The following is a 19,546-nucleotide window of genomic DNA, read 5'->3' as shown; positions in this document are numbered from 1 at the left end:
ACTTTTTCTAATAGATTACATCAGAAAAGATGGACTTTAATCACGGACTGTTTTGGTCAACTTAAATATTTTAGATTTCAAAACTGTTCCAGGTGCAAGTAGTTCAAACTCTTAGCTTTAAAATGGCTACTTGCACATCTCCATATGATGTTTCTACAATTTATGGTGATTTTTACAAAACTGCCTATCATTTCAGAGGCAAACCTGGACCAGCCTGTGATTATGGACATTTTGACCTCTGTTAGAGATCACTAAAAATCATGATAAAATTTATGAACAAACTAGACTCATATTCCAAACTCTCATAATTTGTGGATTTGGATTTGGAGCTTTGATGATTTTTCTATAAATTTTCTAAGAACAGTAACAGAAACTGTATTCAACGAAAAGTTGCTGTCAATTTCATTTCACCTTGTAACATGTTGAGCAAGGTGTATATCTTTATGTGATTATATGTTATTGCAATATATGACATTTTATCTTAATATTTTGACACACATCAGTTTACAAATGGATTTGGACATATAAAATATAAAGAATAACAAGTGATTATAATCAAAGTACAACCGATACATTCAAACATTTAATAAACTATTTTGAATATAGTTTGCATACATTACTACGTACTACCCTTGGTTGATAAACTATAATAGGTATAGTTTATGATACATTACATAACACATACATTTAAAAAGGGTACATTTATACAAAGGATATTTTCATTAAGCAAGGTACGGCCATACGGTACCAAGTTTTCATAACACGTAATTCCGTTAATGACTTTGTGAGACATTTACTTCAAATTACCATTAAGTCCTGTATTGTAACCAGAGTCTCCTTGAGGGAGAGCGTGATAGTTGTGTATAGATCTATATTGGGTTTGACAAACCCACACCTAAACTGCATGCAACAGTTAGACCGATAGGTCTGGGGTGACAAATGTCATAACATTTCCGACGCCTGAAGAACGTCGTTTTAGGCAACCTTGGTCATAGTATGGTTATAATAAACTCACATAAAGTATTAATAAACATTGGAATTTACGGGAACTTCATTAAAATTTAACGAGTTTATGTCGATTTAAACTTGTATTGTTTTACTATAAATATGACAAATTACTTGTACATTTCGGTCTTTGGGTTTTAAGACTACATTTACACATTAAGGAAAATATTGGATTTTCTAACACAAATACTACTTTTACAAACGAAAGGCTTTTAATAATACCAAACAAAAACTTATGAACTCACCAACCTTTGTGTTGACACTTTTTCAAACAACTTGTATTCTCAGGAAATCATTAAACAGGTAACCAAGTGCTTTTGAGGATGGGGCGCTAAGGCGTCTACTATTTCATATTTTGTCAACATATTGTAATTGATTCGTAAACATGTAATTCATACAATGATGTCACTTTTTCAATTATATATATGTTGGTTGTGTTTGCTTCAATTACTATTACAATTGTTGTTATGATACTATACATGAAGTCCTCCACCCCCGGACGTTTCCGCCATCCTTGGTTTGGGGGTGTGACATGTACGGTTCTCATTGTTGCTTTATGTCAAAACTAGACAATCCGGCAACTCGACGTTAACAATGCCTTCTTGCATGGCACTCTGTATGAGGATGTTTATATTTCCCAACCACCCGACTACTTCGATACGGATTTTCATCTTCGGAAATCTCTATACAGGATAGTTAGCACTGCAAGCATGGTACATGGAACTTGCCACATTCCTTCTTGAACTCGGTTTTTGCAAATCCTTGGCCGGTCCATCTTTGTTCATCTACAACCGGGGTGGCATTATCTCCTATTTCTTGGTATATTTTGATGATATTGTCTTGACTGGAAACAATAATCTATTTATTCAACATATCATTCATGCATTATTTGAAAAAAAACATTAAAAATCTTGGCAGGCTACACCACTTTCTTGGTATAGAAGTTATTAACACAACCACTGGTTTATTTCTATCTCAACATGCTCATGTCTAGAATTTAATCACCAATTTTAAAATGAATGGAGCTAAACCTATTTTCATACCACTTAGCCCTACTGAGTCTCTCACTCTCATTGATGATTCGCCTACCGTTGATCCTACCCTGTATCGTTAACCGGTGGGCTCCCTCCAATATCTTGCTTTCACTTGACCAGATGTTTCCTATGCGGTCAAAAACCTCTCTCAATACATGCATGCACCAACTCAACTCCATTGGTAAGCCTTAAAGTGGGTTCTTCGATACTTGAAAGGCACCATTCATCATGGTTTGGTTCTAAAATGCGGCTCCCCCATCGACCTTATATCGTTTACCGATTCTGATTTGGGTGGAATTACCGACAGGGGGCATTCCACAACTGCATATATTATATGCATCGGCTCTAACATCATCTCATGGTGTTCATCATGCTAAAAACCAGTTTCTCGTTCTTCAACTGAGACAGGGTACAAGGAATTAGCAAGCGGTGCAACTAAACTATCTTGGGTTCAAAATCTACTATTAGAACTTGGCACATCGGTAACTAAACCTCCTATATTACTTTGTGAAAATGTTGGTGCTACTTACCTGTGTGCCAACTCGGTCTATCACTCACATATGAAGCATGTGGCACTCGATTATCACTTTGTTCGAGAAAAAGATAACTAATGGTTCATTACGGGTTCTACACGTTCATTATGCTAATCAACTTGTTGATGTAGTCACTAAACCTCTCGGTCGATGCCCCTTTCACCGCTTTCGGTCCAAGATTGGAGTCTCTGATGGATCCTACATGTTACGCGGACATGTTAAGGAAACTATTACTCACTGATTGTGTATTGATTGGATTTCCCTTTCACCTTTAGCTATATTTAGATAGTTATTACGGATGTTATTATTTATCATAGAATTGGCCTTATATCTCTCTTTTATGATTGTATATATGTTGTAAATGGCTATTTATAGCCTTTGTAATTTGTCTAATATTACCGCGCATTTTTCCATTCAAAAATCTAGATCGTATACTTCTATCTATTTGAAAACTATAAATACCAAAAGAAAAAAAGCGTAGACGATGTGTTCCGGAACAGTAACAACTATTTGGTAAATGTTAATATATTTAATTCTATGTATAATTAAATTTATGTAGATTAACAAATGTTAATATTATTCTTCATGATTTTAACATCCTCATAATTCATTACCCTCAGTTTAGTAAAATGAAAGATATTTGATGAAACAGAATTCTTCCAAAATACAAATAATATGTGTCCTTCGTTTTTAGGTTGAGAATTTTTCAATAGAGATTGAAACGGATGTCCTTTTTTATTGAATCCACTTATGTTATCAAAATGACACCTATGTGGGGTGACCATCGGAACCGGGTACCCGCATTTCGAACTAAAATTGCCTTAAAATTGTTGGTTCTGGAACCTACTAAAGTTATAAGTGAAGGATCTATATATTCAAGAATTATTTTAGAATGATTTTATTAATAACATATGATCATATGGGGTCACACCAATAACAAGTAGACACAAACTAAATATTTATATGAATTTGATTCTTGATAAATATATATAACTCTTGAATTAATTGGAATGTATGAAAATAATAATTTACAATGTTAGTATCAAAATAATATCATAAGACATGATTTATAATGTTATATACATCTTTTTGGTCTTAAATGGTTTTTGGTATAAAATATATATGCAACATATGGTTATAAAAAGAATGTAAAACCTTTATATTTTTCTCTTCTTTTTTTAAACCAAAACTGTAGGTAGCGTGAGGGGGGGGGGGAAGAATTGTCTTACTTGTCGTGGCATCCCCTATCTTCCAGAAGATAAAAAACTTTCTTTACACTTTGAAACCGTGTATTCTTTGTTTGCGGAAAATGTCGCATTGTTATTAAAATATCTTGGGTACAGATGTTGTTTCAAAATACAAAACGCTAAGGATGTCATAATCAATACACAACATAAGTTACAGCGTAAAGACCTAACGGTTCTAAAATATTATTGCAAGTTGTCTCTTTATTTAATCAAAGTCCTAATCAAATTCCAGCAACCTTAACACCGCTACTTGTAATACATATAATTTGAGTGGGTCGGGTTTGGGAACCTGGTGAGACACATAGCATTTTCAATCCCATAATAATTTAATGATATTAAATCATATAATAATCCTACAAAACCAAATGTTAACAAATAGTATATCCTACTTCATAAATATCTATAAGACACTATGCCCTGTTCTCCTTAGTTATCTAGCCCGTCGATTCTCACACATTGATCCTATAACAATGATCCCTTGAGATCCAACCTGATGGATCATTGGAAGCAACGAGTAGACTATATTGCTTTGGGGATTTGTTGGCAGGTGTAAGTAAGTCAATAAAGGTAATCATGGGGGGTAGATTACATGAATAATCATAGAATCATTTTCCCTTGATAAGTATAATTCATTAACACCTAAAGACTTTGATTCTGCTAGCGTTCCACAATATAGTTTAGACTGTGGTCATCATCTTACTCCGACAGATGACCATACATACCCACTGGTTCGCTGATACGAATACACCATTTTTGGTTGTCTAAAAAGAGGAGGAATACTAGTACAGTACTCCGGTACATAACCCGTACCCCGACATATAATAGTGTCATAGAACAGAGTTCTAGTGTCCGTTCCAATCTCACCCACACCCCAGTATAAAAACTATCAAATTATTCAACTTACTTTGAATTAGGTATCCTTGGCAAGCCTTAGTTTATAACTAAACCAGATTACAATACGTGTAATTCACTTTCAATACAGTCTTCCTGTAACGTCTCAAAAACCAAGATAAAATTTTTCACTTTAAAAGGAATTTTCATAAAATCTATAAGATAATAAAACGTTGTTTTCAAGACAAAACCATAGAAATCAGAGTATCAAAATAATCTCTCAAAACATGAATCAGCGGGAGAATGTGTATGATCACACCTTCACCTTGCCTCGATCATCTGAAGTACCTGAAAACATTTAAATTCATAATTGTAAGCCAAATCTTAGTGAGTTCCCCCCCCCCCCCAAAAAAAAATACCTCACACAACAATGCATGCACACATGAGCCTACAGTCTGCCTGGACTTCCCTACAAGGCCTACAGGATGCCTAAACTGCTTTACCGAGCCTACAGTTATTGGTCTGGCTCGCAAGGCCTATAGTAGTTGGACTGCTCCCTTGGGCCTACAGTCTGACTGGACCGCCTCCCAAGGCCTACAGTACACTGGACCACCCGGTTATCTTGGCCTACAGCATAAAGCAGGACCGCCTCAACCCACCTACAACATGTCGATATATACATATAAACAATCAAACAGACAATAGCCAGCAATAAATGTAATCATAATATATTTACCAATCTTACAAATTTCTACAACATACCAACATCCTATCCACAAGGATACATAGATTACTACAGTATAATAACATCCTACACACAAGGATACATATTACAGTACAAAGTATAGTGAGAAAACTCACATTGCAGTCTAGCAGATAACAACACTGGTCACATATCCAATAATCGGCACTACAGGTCACCTATACAACAATCAGGGACCAAATCTCAAACTACAGCCCAAAACCCCCCAAATTGATCTAATGCCAAACTTGGTCAAAAAGTCAACATTCAAAGTCAAAGTCAACAGTCAAAAGTCTCATAGTTGGTCGGCACGTCGTGGTGGCCTCAGGACAAAATAGTAATAGAAGTCTCTAACGTCATTCTGTGGATCTTTCCAGACCAACTTAATTCATTAATCTCTTAATCATTCAAACTACTCATTCATACTTTCCAGAAGGCTTTCTCTCATCCAATAAGTCATAAAAACTGGTGTTTTATAGACATGCATGTCCAATGCATGTCTTGAACTCCAATTAGGTCAAAATGGAAGAAAAGGAGGTCAAAAACTCATGCAAGTATTCAAAACTCAATTATTCTTCAAATCCATGACATATAACCACAAGAGGACCTCAATGGTCCATAAAGTTGCCAACTTTATGGATTTCAACCATACCAACCAACTCTAATATGAAGAATAAGGCAAGGAAACCTAGATCTAGAAACATAAAGCATAAAGGTTTGATCTTAAAGACTCATAAGGGTCCAAAAGATGAGATATGAGGTGGATGAAGAGCTTGTTTGTTGGATCTACACACAATGGGTGTGTGCTTCTTCTTCTTCTTCTCACCAAAAATCACCACAAGACTTCAAAACTCAACAATGTTGTCTAGGGTTTCTTGATAATGAAAGGAATTTGATGGAGGCTGAGGGTGTGCAAACCCTAGCCCTCACTTTCCTTACATAGGGGCACAAGCCCCGAAATTTAGGGTTTAGCGTAAAATGGTTATCGCGTCGTAGCCACTATACTACTATCTCGTGGCACCCACTTAAGATGTGTGTTTCCCTCAGACCTTGCCATGTCGTGGAGGCTACATCTCCACGTCATGGCCTTGAAAATCAATCTTTTTTTTAACTTGAAAGCCATAACAACAGAAGAAGTACATATACCTGGGATTGGGTGTTACACTTCCTGATCTGCAATACTATCACAATACAGGGTATAAATACTCACTTATTCAACTTACTTGGAACTAAGCATCCTTTATATGTCTTAGTTAATAATTCAAAAAGACTACAATCCTTGGCATCAACTTCCTATACAATTTTCTTCTTATGTAATACTAACATAATACAGGTATACATTTAGCATATAATAGGAAGTATTCAGTATACATTTATCTTTTTATGTAGTTATACTTTTGCTAAGATTGTCATGTACTATAACCAAATATACATTTAATAGATATATAACCATATATGGCTCGCACAGTGTATGTTATGTAATATTACCAAATATATATTTAACACATATTCCAAATAATAAGCATTTAATTCACATGTAAGCTTTCAACATATTTTCTGTCTTTTAAGTAATAGATACTTATATTAAAATCATGCTCATGAAAGCGACCATGCACTCACCTGATTGAGGTTGAAGACTTTCGGGAAAGTTCGCTCATCGCCTAATTTCGGCATTTCCCTCTTAAACGACCTAAATACGAATATTACTACGCGTCAGTATTCGTTCATATTTATATGGTTATATTAAACTTTTCCGGATTCTTCAATAATCCTAAAGAATATTGAGTTCTATCAAATATGGAATGACCTAGTAAGATCATATTGGAGGTAGGGTCCATTTGGTATATAAATATACTGTTTGGAATATCCATTTTAAACACCTCACTAAGATCTTACCTAGACATCAATCTTGTAAGTAGATCAATTAGTATTATAACTAGAATTACTGATAAATCTTATGCATAGGTTCATAATAACGACGGTGGACATGAATATGAGCTATACTTAAAATCATAGTAAGTGGAACTCAACTTATAGGTTATCTAGCGAAAACTCGGAAACTTCACGGGCAGAACTTCGATGTTGAATACTTCTTTTCGTCGGGCTTCTCAACGCCACATCGCCCTGCTAAAATGCTTGAAACTCGGAAGTTGGATTTCGGGGGTTCGGGAAAGTTTTAAGAGAGATTTTTTTGTGAAAATGTGCAAGAAAGGAATGAGGATTCGACTTCATTTTATAGCAAGTTTGATAGGGTGCATAACGCCATGGTAAAGAGTGTGTCGCATCGCGGCGACGTTCTCCTCGTCTGCTGGTGCCATGTGTTGCTTTCTTTTTGGACCACGTTGTCGAGTCTATTAAATAAAGGACATCTGATGTTGCCATGTGGCGCCTTCTTGGTGCTGCCACATCTCCTTTAGCAAGTAAATTCTTGCGATCTTCAAAAAATCATAACTTTCTCATATGAGCTCCGTTTTCAAAGCTTCTTTATATCTACGGATTCATATCAATGTGTACTACAACTTTCCTATATATCTCAAGAGCTAAGTCACATTGCATTTACACTTTATATTTTATAAAGATTACATTGTTAAAACTCTTGCGAAATTCATATTTTCTTCATACGATCTCCGTTCTCGATGTTTTTATATCGACTGATTCATATTTATGATGATATAGACTCTTCTTTACATTTCTTTGGATAAAAAGTAATCTATCCTCGTTTCATATTTTATGACACACACAATTGTATTGTGTCGAACGTGAAACTTCAAAAAATCATAACTTCTTCATATGACGTCGGATTTTGGCGTTCTTTATACTCACATGTTCGTAATCACGACTAATACAACTTTCATCAAGATTATTTATTGTAAATAATCTTCTATTTATAAATGTTTATGTACCACAAATTGTTAAATTTAAATAAGCTTTTATACAAATATTATATACTAATAACATTTGCCCAAACTTCATGTATATATATATATATATATATATATATATATATATATATATATATATATATATAAAGATATATAAATCACATTTATATAAACACATACTATGTTCGCAGGATTCTTGAACATTTATTTGCAATTATCCTATTTGAGAATTTTAATTATTCAAAAAATGAATATTCATAACTATTATTCTTTAAACATCTAGTCCGAACTCACGGGCGTTACACTTGCTTATTTTAATAAGCATGGCTTGCTTTAATCAATAAGCATGGTAAAGTGTTAAGACACAAAGGGTAATGACTTGGAATAAATTCCTTAAATGCTTTCACTTATCTTCTTTCTCTCAATGCAAAATCATGAATATGCTTCTTTTTTACCTCTTTCTCTTAAAGTGTTAAGACCATGGAATGGAAGCTTGATACTTGAACTTTCTTTTAAGACAAATTGTGATTTGTACTTAAAATCGTAAGAGCTTCATATTTCAAGTTATATGAATTAGCATCCAAGGTGTTGCAACTTGTTGTTTGACTTCTTTAGAGGAACTATATTTTGTATTATTTCCGTCTCCATCAACATTCAATCTCCCAAGAGGATTCAAAGTCTTCAATGGTTGTTATTTATTAATTATCCTACCTTTGTGATTTCATGTTTCAGGTTCATGCAAAATGATTTTTGGTGAGAATAAAATAGTTTTATGACATTCAAATTTATAATGCTTCTATTGCCAATTTTGTCGTTTTATAAACCAATTTTTTTAACAAATTCCAACAATAAGTGGTTATGGTTATGGTTCATACTACTTCTTAGGTTTTAAAATATGTCTCATTTTATCCATTTATGCAACAAATTATTTGGGCTATTAATGTTTTTAAACACATAAATTGTTATAAAACTAATAAATTTTCATAAAATATAGTACTAATATGTTTCTAACATTATATTGGACCTATTTCTATATTATAATATTCAATGTATAGTAAAAATATTTTATTTCAAATTTAAATGGACATTTTAGCTATTTTAACTACTCAAGTAAATGTCTTAGAGTAAATTACACGAATGGTCCATGTGGTTTGGGGTAGTTGCACGTTTAATCACTAAAATGCATCCAACCTGCACCTTATCTCATCCTCATCTTCTCCGACTAGACTATCATCTTGCATCGGAATATAAAAAAAACATTTGCATTTGATTTTGCTTTCAAATGTATCCAACATTGTTGTAGAGAAATCGATTGAAAAATTCATAATCCAAACTCATAGATCCAAAACAACTGCCAAAATATCTGATGCAACCGAAAATCTTTCATAAACATCAAGACCTAAAAATCTGAATGTTTATTTTAAAGACTTATTATCAAACCCTGATGCTTCTAGTTCAACTCCAAAAGTAAAATCACACTCACAAGATTCATATTCCCAAATTTATCAAACAAACAACCGTCGTCATGTGTTGTCCCAAATTTAATGGGTCTAGAATCCCTAATTGTCTCCATTGACAAATGTGTGACCTTGAAGACATGCTCCTTAAGTCGATAAAGAGGGGAGTCGGCAAACAACTTCACAGAAAGCAGGAAACAACTCAAGATCAAGGAAATATGAGGGAATAAAGATGGGAGTCGGTCCTGTATTTACAAGAATAACCCATGAAACAACTTTGAGGAAAGCAATAAGTTAATAATTGTTGGAAATGATGTGCAAGGTCATTAACTGCTTAGGTAATATTTCTAATAATAGTAGGGTCCTTTTGGGTTGGCCTCATGACCAAAATAGTATAAGGAAATGGAGTTTAAAAATGTTTTGATTTATTAAGGAATTAATAAATTAATTAGAAATTATTTTGGTAAATTAGTTAAAATGAATTAATTAATTAAAAGATGTTGAATATTAATTAATCATATGAATTAATTGGAATATTACATAACCTCATCGAAGACATGATGTGGACGGTTGCTAGATCCCTAAGATGGGGATAGAGCTTGTTTGAATCAGATAAGGATAAACCCTAGAGTTTGTATCAATTTGAGATTCTAATAGCTACTTATAAAAAGATTGTTAGGGTAAACCTTAGAGCTAGTTATTCTCTTCTTTAAAATCATTCATATTATGTCTCTTTTACTCTCCAAATCCGGAAATCACAACCTCTCTCTTAGGGTAGATGGTTTTCGAATAAACCCTAACTTATGGGTTCTTCCTTTTGCTATTTAGTGTAAGTCTGATTCCATTAGAGAGGTTCTCATTTGGATCATTCATCTTGCAAGAAAGTGGCACGCACAAGATCACAAACAAGAGAATATGAGGCTAGTAACCATTTTTATGATGTTTTTCAAAGTATGTTGTTATAATAGTAAAACATAGATTCTAGGTTGTATGTGCACTTAGGTATATCAAGTTTTGATTTTTCCACTACCTATCAGTTGTGTACTTGATGCTAATAATCCCCAACAATAATCGAGGGTCACAAATCCACCATTCAAGAGTAAAAGAAACCAAGAAAAATCATGCACCCTTCCTTTTTGATTTACGATTTATGTTTCGGTTGCCACCACAGATAATTCGTCGAATGTAGCGGGAGCAAGATATGTTGGTGTAGGCGGAGACGTAGCATAGTTGTCGGAAGTCAGAGACGGGATGGAGAGATAAGAAGTGTGGCATTGGTTTCTGACAAAGGCAAAACTAAGATGATTGGTTGTCTAGTAGTTGTCAGCGACTTGTGGTATCACTGGTAGCATGTGCATATTGTTTACGATTCTCAAGTAAGAGAAGAGTAGCATGTGGTATCATCGGTGATGAGTTGTGTTTACTGTTTACGGTTCTCATGTAGAGAAGATAAGAGATAATGATAGATAGAGTATGTTTCAACATGGATGTAGGGGCTTCTATTTAATTTTAAGAGTTATAATAATTGTAAGTGGAAGAAAAAATATTATAAAAAAAGGGGTATAGGTGTCATTTATGTATGTTATGGATTAAATCCGAAACAAAATTATAGACATAGTCCAAGTGACAAAAAAAGAATTATGGATAAATATGCAAACTATCTCAAACCATAAGGAACATTTGTGTAAGTTACTCTCTTTTTTATGGTTATTTTTATCTTAATTTGCATCATTTTCATAAGGCATCATAGTATTCAGTTTTGGTATATTTTTCCAACTATATTCTTCATGTTCAAGATAACGTTATATATGGTCTTCCTTTAGTTAAGTATTATAATTTCTAATATTTTTCTTTTAGAACAGTTGCTTTAATATAAAGAAAACTAGTAAGAAAATAACAAAGAATTACAAAGGAAAAACTAGAAATGGGTTCACAATCCAAACAACCCATCTAGGTAAAACCTTATTCTTATTGTTCCTATTGACAAACCAATTAAAAGATAAATCAAAAATATCCTCCACTGCCACCCAAGAAGGAGCTTGTATATCGAACCATTTAAAAATATTTCTCCAAATGGAAGAAGCAAACTCACAAGATTGTGCTAACAATTATTTTCTTGAATCATGTCCACACCAAAACTATCCATCGTATGCATTGTAATACTACATACGTGATAATATTTAAATGTCAAGTATGCCACTTCTTATCTTTTTAATACGTGACATTCTATCTAAATTTTATTTAGACATAATTTCCATAAATTTAGAGTTTATAGATCTACGAAGGATAGGAGTTACTAATAGGGCAGGAGCTTTATTGATTTATATATTCATGAATGATGCACCATCATCTTGTTGATTGGTGCATCATGTTGATTTAGTCACCAATATGCATTTCAAGACTTGTTCTCAATGACACCAATGCATTTCAAGACTTGTTCTCAATGCCGCGTAACATCATATATTCAACCAACTTCTATAGTACTAATTTTGTAAAAGAGAGATTAAAATGATAAATTTTATATAAAAAGACAATATTGTTGGGCAGACAATAAAAACCAACAATATATCTCATTTAGTCAACTATTTTAAAAGTGATACATTGGAAAAATCTAGGTACGAGTACTTATATTACGCCGAGCTATATATTAATATACAATAAAATCTGAAATAACTAAAAACGTCGATCCATACTTGTTTCTTCACTTGATTTTAGGTAGGGTTATTTGTTCTAATCACCAAAGTTCAAGTCACACAGTAAAGATACACTTAATTTACGATTTTGTATTAAAAAACTATAAACATCTCCAAACATTAAACTTTGAAGCAGATCGGACAACCGTGCCTACAACTCCGTCCTAACTATTTCATTACCCGATCTCCCTCTAAGTAACAACCTCCAAGGCTTTGTTAAAGGAATAAATGAAGTAAGCATGACATATTATAACTAAATAAAGGAGCTTACCAACTCCTGAGTGCTGACTCGTGTTGTCCATGATGGTTGGCCAAGTCAACATCTCCACCTACAATTGAAAGGACTAACCGCACCAACCCACAACCTTCCTTGGTAATAATTCACCAACTCCCTTATCTATATATTACGATCAGTTTTCTCCTTTCTTCTCAGGTTCATTTCTCCAGCCCAATATAATACCTACCAACATTTCAAACATCAGAAATCCATCCGAATGGCAGCTACCGGAGAAGCTCAACCTGCAAAACACCAAGAAGTTGGCCACAAGAGCCTCCTTCAAAGCGATGCACTTTACCAATACATTCTTGAAACCAGTGTTTACCCGAGAGAGCCAGAACCCATGAAAGAGCTGCGTGAGGTCACTGCTAAACACCCATGGTAAGTGCCTTAATTTTCCCAAAGTTTACTATGAATTGAATATTTATGGGTGCATTTCGTTTTTCTAAATATTTTGCTTGTCATTTGAACTATAGGAATCTTATGACGACATCTGCGGATGAAGGACAATTTTTGAATATGCTTCTCAAACTCATAAATGCCAAGAACACGATGGAGATTGGTGTTTACACTGGTTATTCACTTCTTTCTACGGCTCTTGCTCTCCCAGAGGATGGAAAGATATTGGCTTTGGACATAAACCGTGAAAATTATGAAATTGGCCTTCCGATCATTGAGAAAGCCGGTGTTGCCCACAAGATTGATTTTAGAGAAGGCCCTGCTCTTCCTCTTCTTGATGAAATGGTCAATGATGTAAGTACTTACAAACATATAAAAGATATTGTTTTTTTTAATATGTATTTTCTCCAAATTATGAAAACTCATTTTGCTTTGCACATTTTGAACTACAGGTGAAACTTCATGGATCATTCGATTTTATTTTTGTGGATGCTGATAAAGACAACTATCTTAACTACCACAAAAGGTTAATTGACCTTATCAAAATTGGAGGTGTCATTGGCTACGACAACACCCTTTGGAACGGGTCTTTAGTGGCCCCACCAGATGCACCACTCAGGAAGTATGTTAGGTATTACAGAGATTTCGTTTTAGAGCTTAACAAGGCATTGGCTGTTGATCCGAGAGTGGAGATTTGCCAACTTCCGGTCGGCGATGGAATCACTTTGTGTCGCCGTATAAGTTAATTGCAAATCACGGATAAACTTTTATACACATACAACCGTTCTTTATTTTTAATGATTCATGTATCTAAGTCTTGTAAAAGAATTCTATATACTATTACATTTCTGTCATTTAACAAATGTTAATGTTATTCTTCGTGATTTTACAATCCCCATATTTCATTTTCCCCAACTTAGTTAATGCAAGATGTTTCAAGATACAACAGTACAGACAACATTTGTTGATGAGGTTAAAATGATTAATTGATGCGAGTTTTCAACCGCACCAAAAAATATCGCATCAAAAAATACCCTTATTTATGGTGCGGTTTCAAAACCGCATCAAAAAATAGCGAAAACCGCATCAATAAATAGCCAAAATCACACCAAAAAATAGGTAAAACCGCCTCAAAAAATAGCCAAAATCGCATCAAAAAATAGTCAAATCCGCCTCAAAAAATAGCCAAAACCACCTCAAAAATAGCCAGAATCGCACCAAAAATTAGTCAAAACCGCCTCAAAAAATAGATACCTAAAGCCGCACCAATTAACAGGTTCGCCATTGATGCACACCACGTTACTTATGAAGCTTCATTTTCTTGTATTTAGGTATGTTCGGTGAGTGTTTTTCAATCAAAGATTCATTTGTAATTTCATTTTCTCCAAAAATGGTGGTTTCAATCTTTATAATTTCTTTTTCTCTATCAATTAAAAATCTTGTCTTGGGAAATCAAATTTCATCGATGTTGTTTTCAATTTCTTTTTCAACATCTTAAAAGTCACTCTGCAAAAACTAGCTTCATACCCATTGATTGAAATTCGCGGAAGCAAATATCATAAGTCCTTGGATCCTTTTTTGTAGATATATCATGGAAGAAAAGGCGTCCGTAGAGATTCAAAAAAAGAAAACACCGTTAAAACTTAAAATAGGACATCAATTTACAATTAATAAGAGCAAAATGGAGTCACAAATGCTATTAACGAAAAGAAGATAAATAATGTGACAACCCGTTATTTTCGATGTTGTAAAGTCAACCAAAGTCAAACTTAGGTCAACTAAAGTCAAAAATGTCAAATAAAAGTCAAAATCTGGTTTGGATTTCACTTATTATTGTTAGAATAATAAACTCTAAGTGTATAAACCATGGTTTACATTGTTGAGTAGTTAAGAAGTAAAACACCCAAAAATCCGAGAAGGCTCGCAGGAACCGCAAACCCTCGGTTCACAGCCGAGAACTTACTTCGGACCGCAAACCTCGGTTCGCAGCCGGGAACTCCCTTCTGACCGCAAACTTCGGTCTTATCCCCTCGGTGCACAAACCAACGAATGTGTCCCATCATTGATTTCGGCCCTATACATATGGGGGGACCGAAATCACTTCCTCACTTCTACTCTTCTAGCTGAAAACACACCTTTTTTTCTCTCAAACACATCAACCGAAAACCCTTTATTCTCTCTCAACTATCATCCGAATTAGACTTGAATCTCCTTCGGATCTTGTTTAGAACATCAAGTGTTCTTCATTTCTTCAAGCAATCACCTTCCTTTTTGGTGATCCTCAGCCGAAAACCCTTGAATCTGCTTGGTTTCACCAAGAACACCAAGATCTTCAAGTGGGCCGTAAACCCAAGGGCTGGCCGAAAACTCATAGCAGCCTTCCAAAATCGCTTCTAACACTCTTATTTGTAAGTGAAACTTACAAATTAGTCCATTTCCTTAACATACTTGTGGTTATATTCACTAATAATATACATATATACTATGTGAAATGCTTTTAGGACTCGTTTTTGTCTCGGGATCTAACTTGTGGAAAAACATCCTATATCAAACCTTCAAACGAATCATTCACTTAAGGTGAATTCATACCCCTACAATTTACCTTTTTCAATGTTTTTTTTTTTGGGGGGGGGGGGGGGGAATACAAGTAAAACACAATAGACTTGTGTTAACACTTACATGTGAAAACAAACAAACAAAGGATTTCTTATGCTTATAAATATTGTTAAAAATCATTTTCAAACTCTTTTAAACTATTTTAGATTTTTGTTTATATCAAAATCATATCCGTTTGTATATTTATGTATAATCATGATTTGACGGACTTAGGACTATTGCTAATACTGTAACTCTTGTTCCTTGTTTGGTTGTGGGCTTAGGGTAGGATCACTAGTCCGACTGTCGGCTAAATCATAATTATACATGCTAAATATATACATGAATATTAAATCTCATTTTCAAGAACATACTTAACTCAATTGCATATGCTGGGCAAATGAGTCTTTTCTCCAAATCATTTACAGTTCAAACAAACATACCAGTAAACTATAATAGGTATAGTTTAGAGAATCAATTCATACTATTTTCTAGATCAGAGGAACAATACATGAATCAATACATACATACTATTACTTTTCATTACAAAGTACACTGCTCATTTACAAGAACAAGAAACATATACATACTATACGAAAACAAGTTAACTAGAATGTGATATACTTCTTCATGGTACTTAGCAACATTCTTGCTAAGTCCTGTTTTATAACCAGAGTCTCCTGGAGGGAGAGCGTGAGTTTGTGTATGGATCTATATGGGACTGACAATCTCACACCTTGTTGTTAGCTCCAGTGGGACCGGCAGGTCTACGGGTGACAAATGACATATCTTTTTCGACGCCTGAAGAATGTCGTGTGTTATACTAGTCAATTAAGTATGGTTATAACCTCAATCACATTAGAACTTTAACTAACCATTTTGGTTACAAGTCAGATATTTCTTCAGTGGTGTTAGTTTAAACAACACTACTGTAAATCTTCATTTTCCATTACATATATACAGTGATGTTCACACATGAATAATGCATACTATTTTTCTAGTAAAGATAGTTTACAAATATGGAAAACATACATTTATACTATTTCAAGTACAAACAATTATACTATTTCAAGTACAAACATACATTTTACAGTAATTCAAGAGAACAAAACATACAAACAGTTGGGTCTTGGGTAAAAGACTACTTTTCTTTTTAAGTGGAAAATATAGGATTTTCTGGAAGTATACTAACATTTTCATGAAACAAATACAAACATTAGACACTAAATACTTATGAACTCACCAACTTAAATGTTGATACTCTCTTTCAAAATAACTTGTATTCTGAGGGAACCAGTAGACAGGTACACTGGCACAGGTTTTGAGAAGACGGAGCATGTTCAAGACTTGTCTTTAATTTTTGCTATACATTTTTGGTGTCATACAACTATACAAAGAACACACATATATTAACTATTTTATTTAATGTAATGGATGTTGTTGCTTGTTTTACTATTGTGCATTATTATGATACTGTACATGACGTCCTCCGACCCCGAATGTTTCCGCCATCTCGGTTTGGGGGTGTGACAAATAATGGACATACCTCACATGCGTTTTCAAGCATGGAATCGACAAATCTCTAATTATGAGAAGAGGTTGCATCTCCAACGGTATATAAAAGAGGGAAGATTGAATGAAAATTTTGAAAGAAATTTGGAGGGATCTAGCGCGAAATGAAAAATTCAAATGAAATTTTTAGAGGAAAGATTAATGGTGCGATTCAATATTTTTTTAGTGCGAATTTTTTTTGGTGCGATTCAATGTTTTTAGTGCGAATTATTTTTGGTGCGGTTGTAATTTTTTTAGGGCGGTTTCCACATGATTTTTTGGTGCGATTTCGGGAAACCGCATCAAAAAATGTTTTAATGGTGCGATTTTAGGAAACCGCACTAACAAAGCTATTTTATGGTGCGATTCTTTTATTTTTTGATGTTGTTGGTATTTAATAAGACGGTTTTTAAAAGGTACCGCATCAAAAAAGAAAAACTACTCGCACTATTAAATGACTTGTGTACTAGTGATGAAATATAATTCTTCCAATATATATATATATATATATATATATATATATATATATATATATAGGAGTAGGATCAAATGAGAACACCTAAAAGGTTGAGAACGCGAGAACACATCTGAACCATTTAAAAAACTAAATCTAAGGCTATTATCGAATGGGCCATTTATGTAAATTCTTAAAATTACAGGAATTAAAGTGTAACTTTAAAACTGTCATAAGGGTAAAATGGTAATTGATTGTTTACCTATGTTTAGCAATTCCTACAATCTCTCTCTCTCTCTCTCTCTCTCTCTCTCTCTCTCTCTCTCTCTCTCTCTCTCTCGTATCTCTCCCTCTATATCCCTGCTTCTGCATTTTTCACAACCCTAGGGCCTCCTCTCATTCCAGTCGCCGCTGGGCGTGAAGAAGCAGCGAAGTTTTGCTTATCTCTTCCGGCTGTGAGGTGTGAGTCGTCAGTCTTGGTGGGTGCTTTGCTCTAGTCGATAGAAGATGAGCGGATGGGCTGTTCGGTGGTCACGCAGCCACGAGGAGGGGAGGCGATCAATCGTTGGGTGGGAGAAGCACCTCCGGTGCTTCACTGTTTCGCAGAGGAGAAAATGAAAACAGCAATGGCGGCTGGAGGGCGCTTCTTCTGTCTCGACTGGAATGAGGGAAGGGGTCTTGATGGGGCAGTTGCTTCGATCGGTAATGATTCTCTTCTCTTTTCTTTTTATTTTGACTGTAAATCAATGAAGTTTAATAAATAGGTTTAGATGGGTGTTTGGTTTTGGTTGTTAGACAGAAATTGATAGAGATGAAAAAAAGAACAATGAAAATTCCTTTTTCTTTATTTGTTTTGATAGAAACTGATGAAGGTATGGATATTTGGGTGTTGATGTTTTACAGTGAATCGGTGGGTTTTTGTTTCTTGATCATCCATATCTCACAAAAAGATTTTATAATTATACATATTGATTTTAACGTGGAGTGTTGATTTTGTTTGAGTGTTAATCTTTGCTTGATTGTTCAGGAGGTAGAATGGTTGCAATGGGAGGACCAACTGGAAAATTTTCTGAAGAACAAAGGCAAAGAAAGAAACACAATCCTAATTTTCGAATTTTTTGGTAATAATTTCTTGAAGGGGGTGCGTGAATGGTTGTATTTATTTATGAATAGCACGTGTATTCATTTATGAATAACATTGTAGTTATGTGTGAATGGTTGTATTCATTTATGAATAGCACGTGTATTCATTTATGATAGAATATGTATTAATTTATAAATAACAGTGTATTCATTTGTGAATTGCAATGTATTCGTGTGTGAATGATTGTATTTATTTATGAATAATTAATAGTGTATTCATGTGAATGGGTGTATTTATTTATGATTAGAGGTATTCAGTTTATGAAAAAATGATAATTTTTACACTATTTTTTATTTTCAATTTATGAAAAATGCATTGAATTATTTGTAATTTGATGTGTTTTCATTTATGATTGGAAGTGTATTGATTTGAGATTGGATTTCTATTCATTTTTTTTTTTTTGAAAAACAAAAACGTGAAATAGTAGAAAATAATTTATTTTTTTAAGATTCTCTTTTCAGATTTAAAATAAAATGAAATATTAATTTTTTTAGGTAATTTTTTTGAAACGGTCATAAATATTTTTTGGGAAAAATCCTAAAAAAAAATATTTATATATATTTCATTAACTAAAAGGAAATATTAATTTTGTTAGGTAATTAAAATCATTATCCCTAGATTTTAGGAAATCATTAATTAATATTTATATAAAGTTACTAATATACCCTTATAAAATGATTGGGCCAGAACTGTTTTCGCGTT

General features: G+C 33.8%; 1 protein-coding gene across 1 annotated transcript; it reads left to right on the top strand.

Moving 5' to 3' along the window:
• Window positions 1-12,844: 12,844 nt before the first annotated feature.
• LOC145160329 (caffeoyl-CoA O-methyltransferase-like) lies at window positions 12,845-13,992 on the top strand. Its single transcript, XM_079079475.1, has 3 exons — window positions 12,845-13,082; window positions 13,178-13,454; window positions 13,553-13,992. The coding sequence occupies exons 1-3, from the start codon at window positions 12,919-12,921 to the stop codon at window positions 13,844-13,846; spliced, it is 735 nt and encodes a 244-aa protein (XP_078935601.1). The 5' UTR covers window positions 12,845-12,918; the 3' UTR covers window positions 13,847-13,992.
• The last annotated feature ends 5,554 nt before the right edge of the window (window positions 13,993-19,546 follow it).

Source organism: Lactuca virosa, chromosome 2, assembly GCF_052849685.1.
Source record: "Lactuca virosa cultivar CGN04683 chromosome 2, Lactuca_virosa_CGN04683_v6, whole genome shotgun sequence".
NCBI lineage: Eukaryota > Viridiplantae > Streptophyta > Magnoliopsida > Asterales > Asteraceae > Lactuca > Lactuca virosa.
The sequence above is the reverse complement of the archived record's forward strand: the minus strand, read 5'-3'. Positions and strand labels throughout refer to the sequence as shown.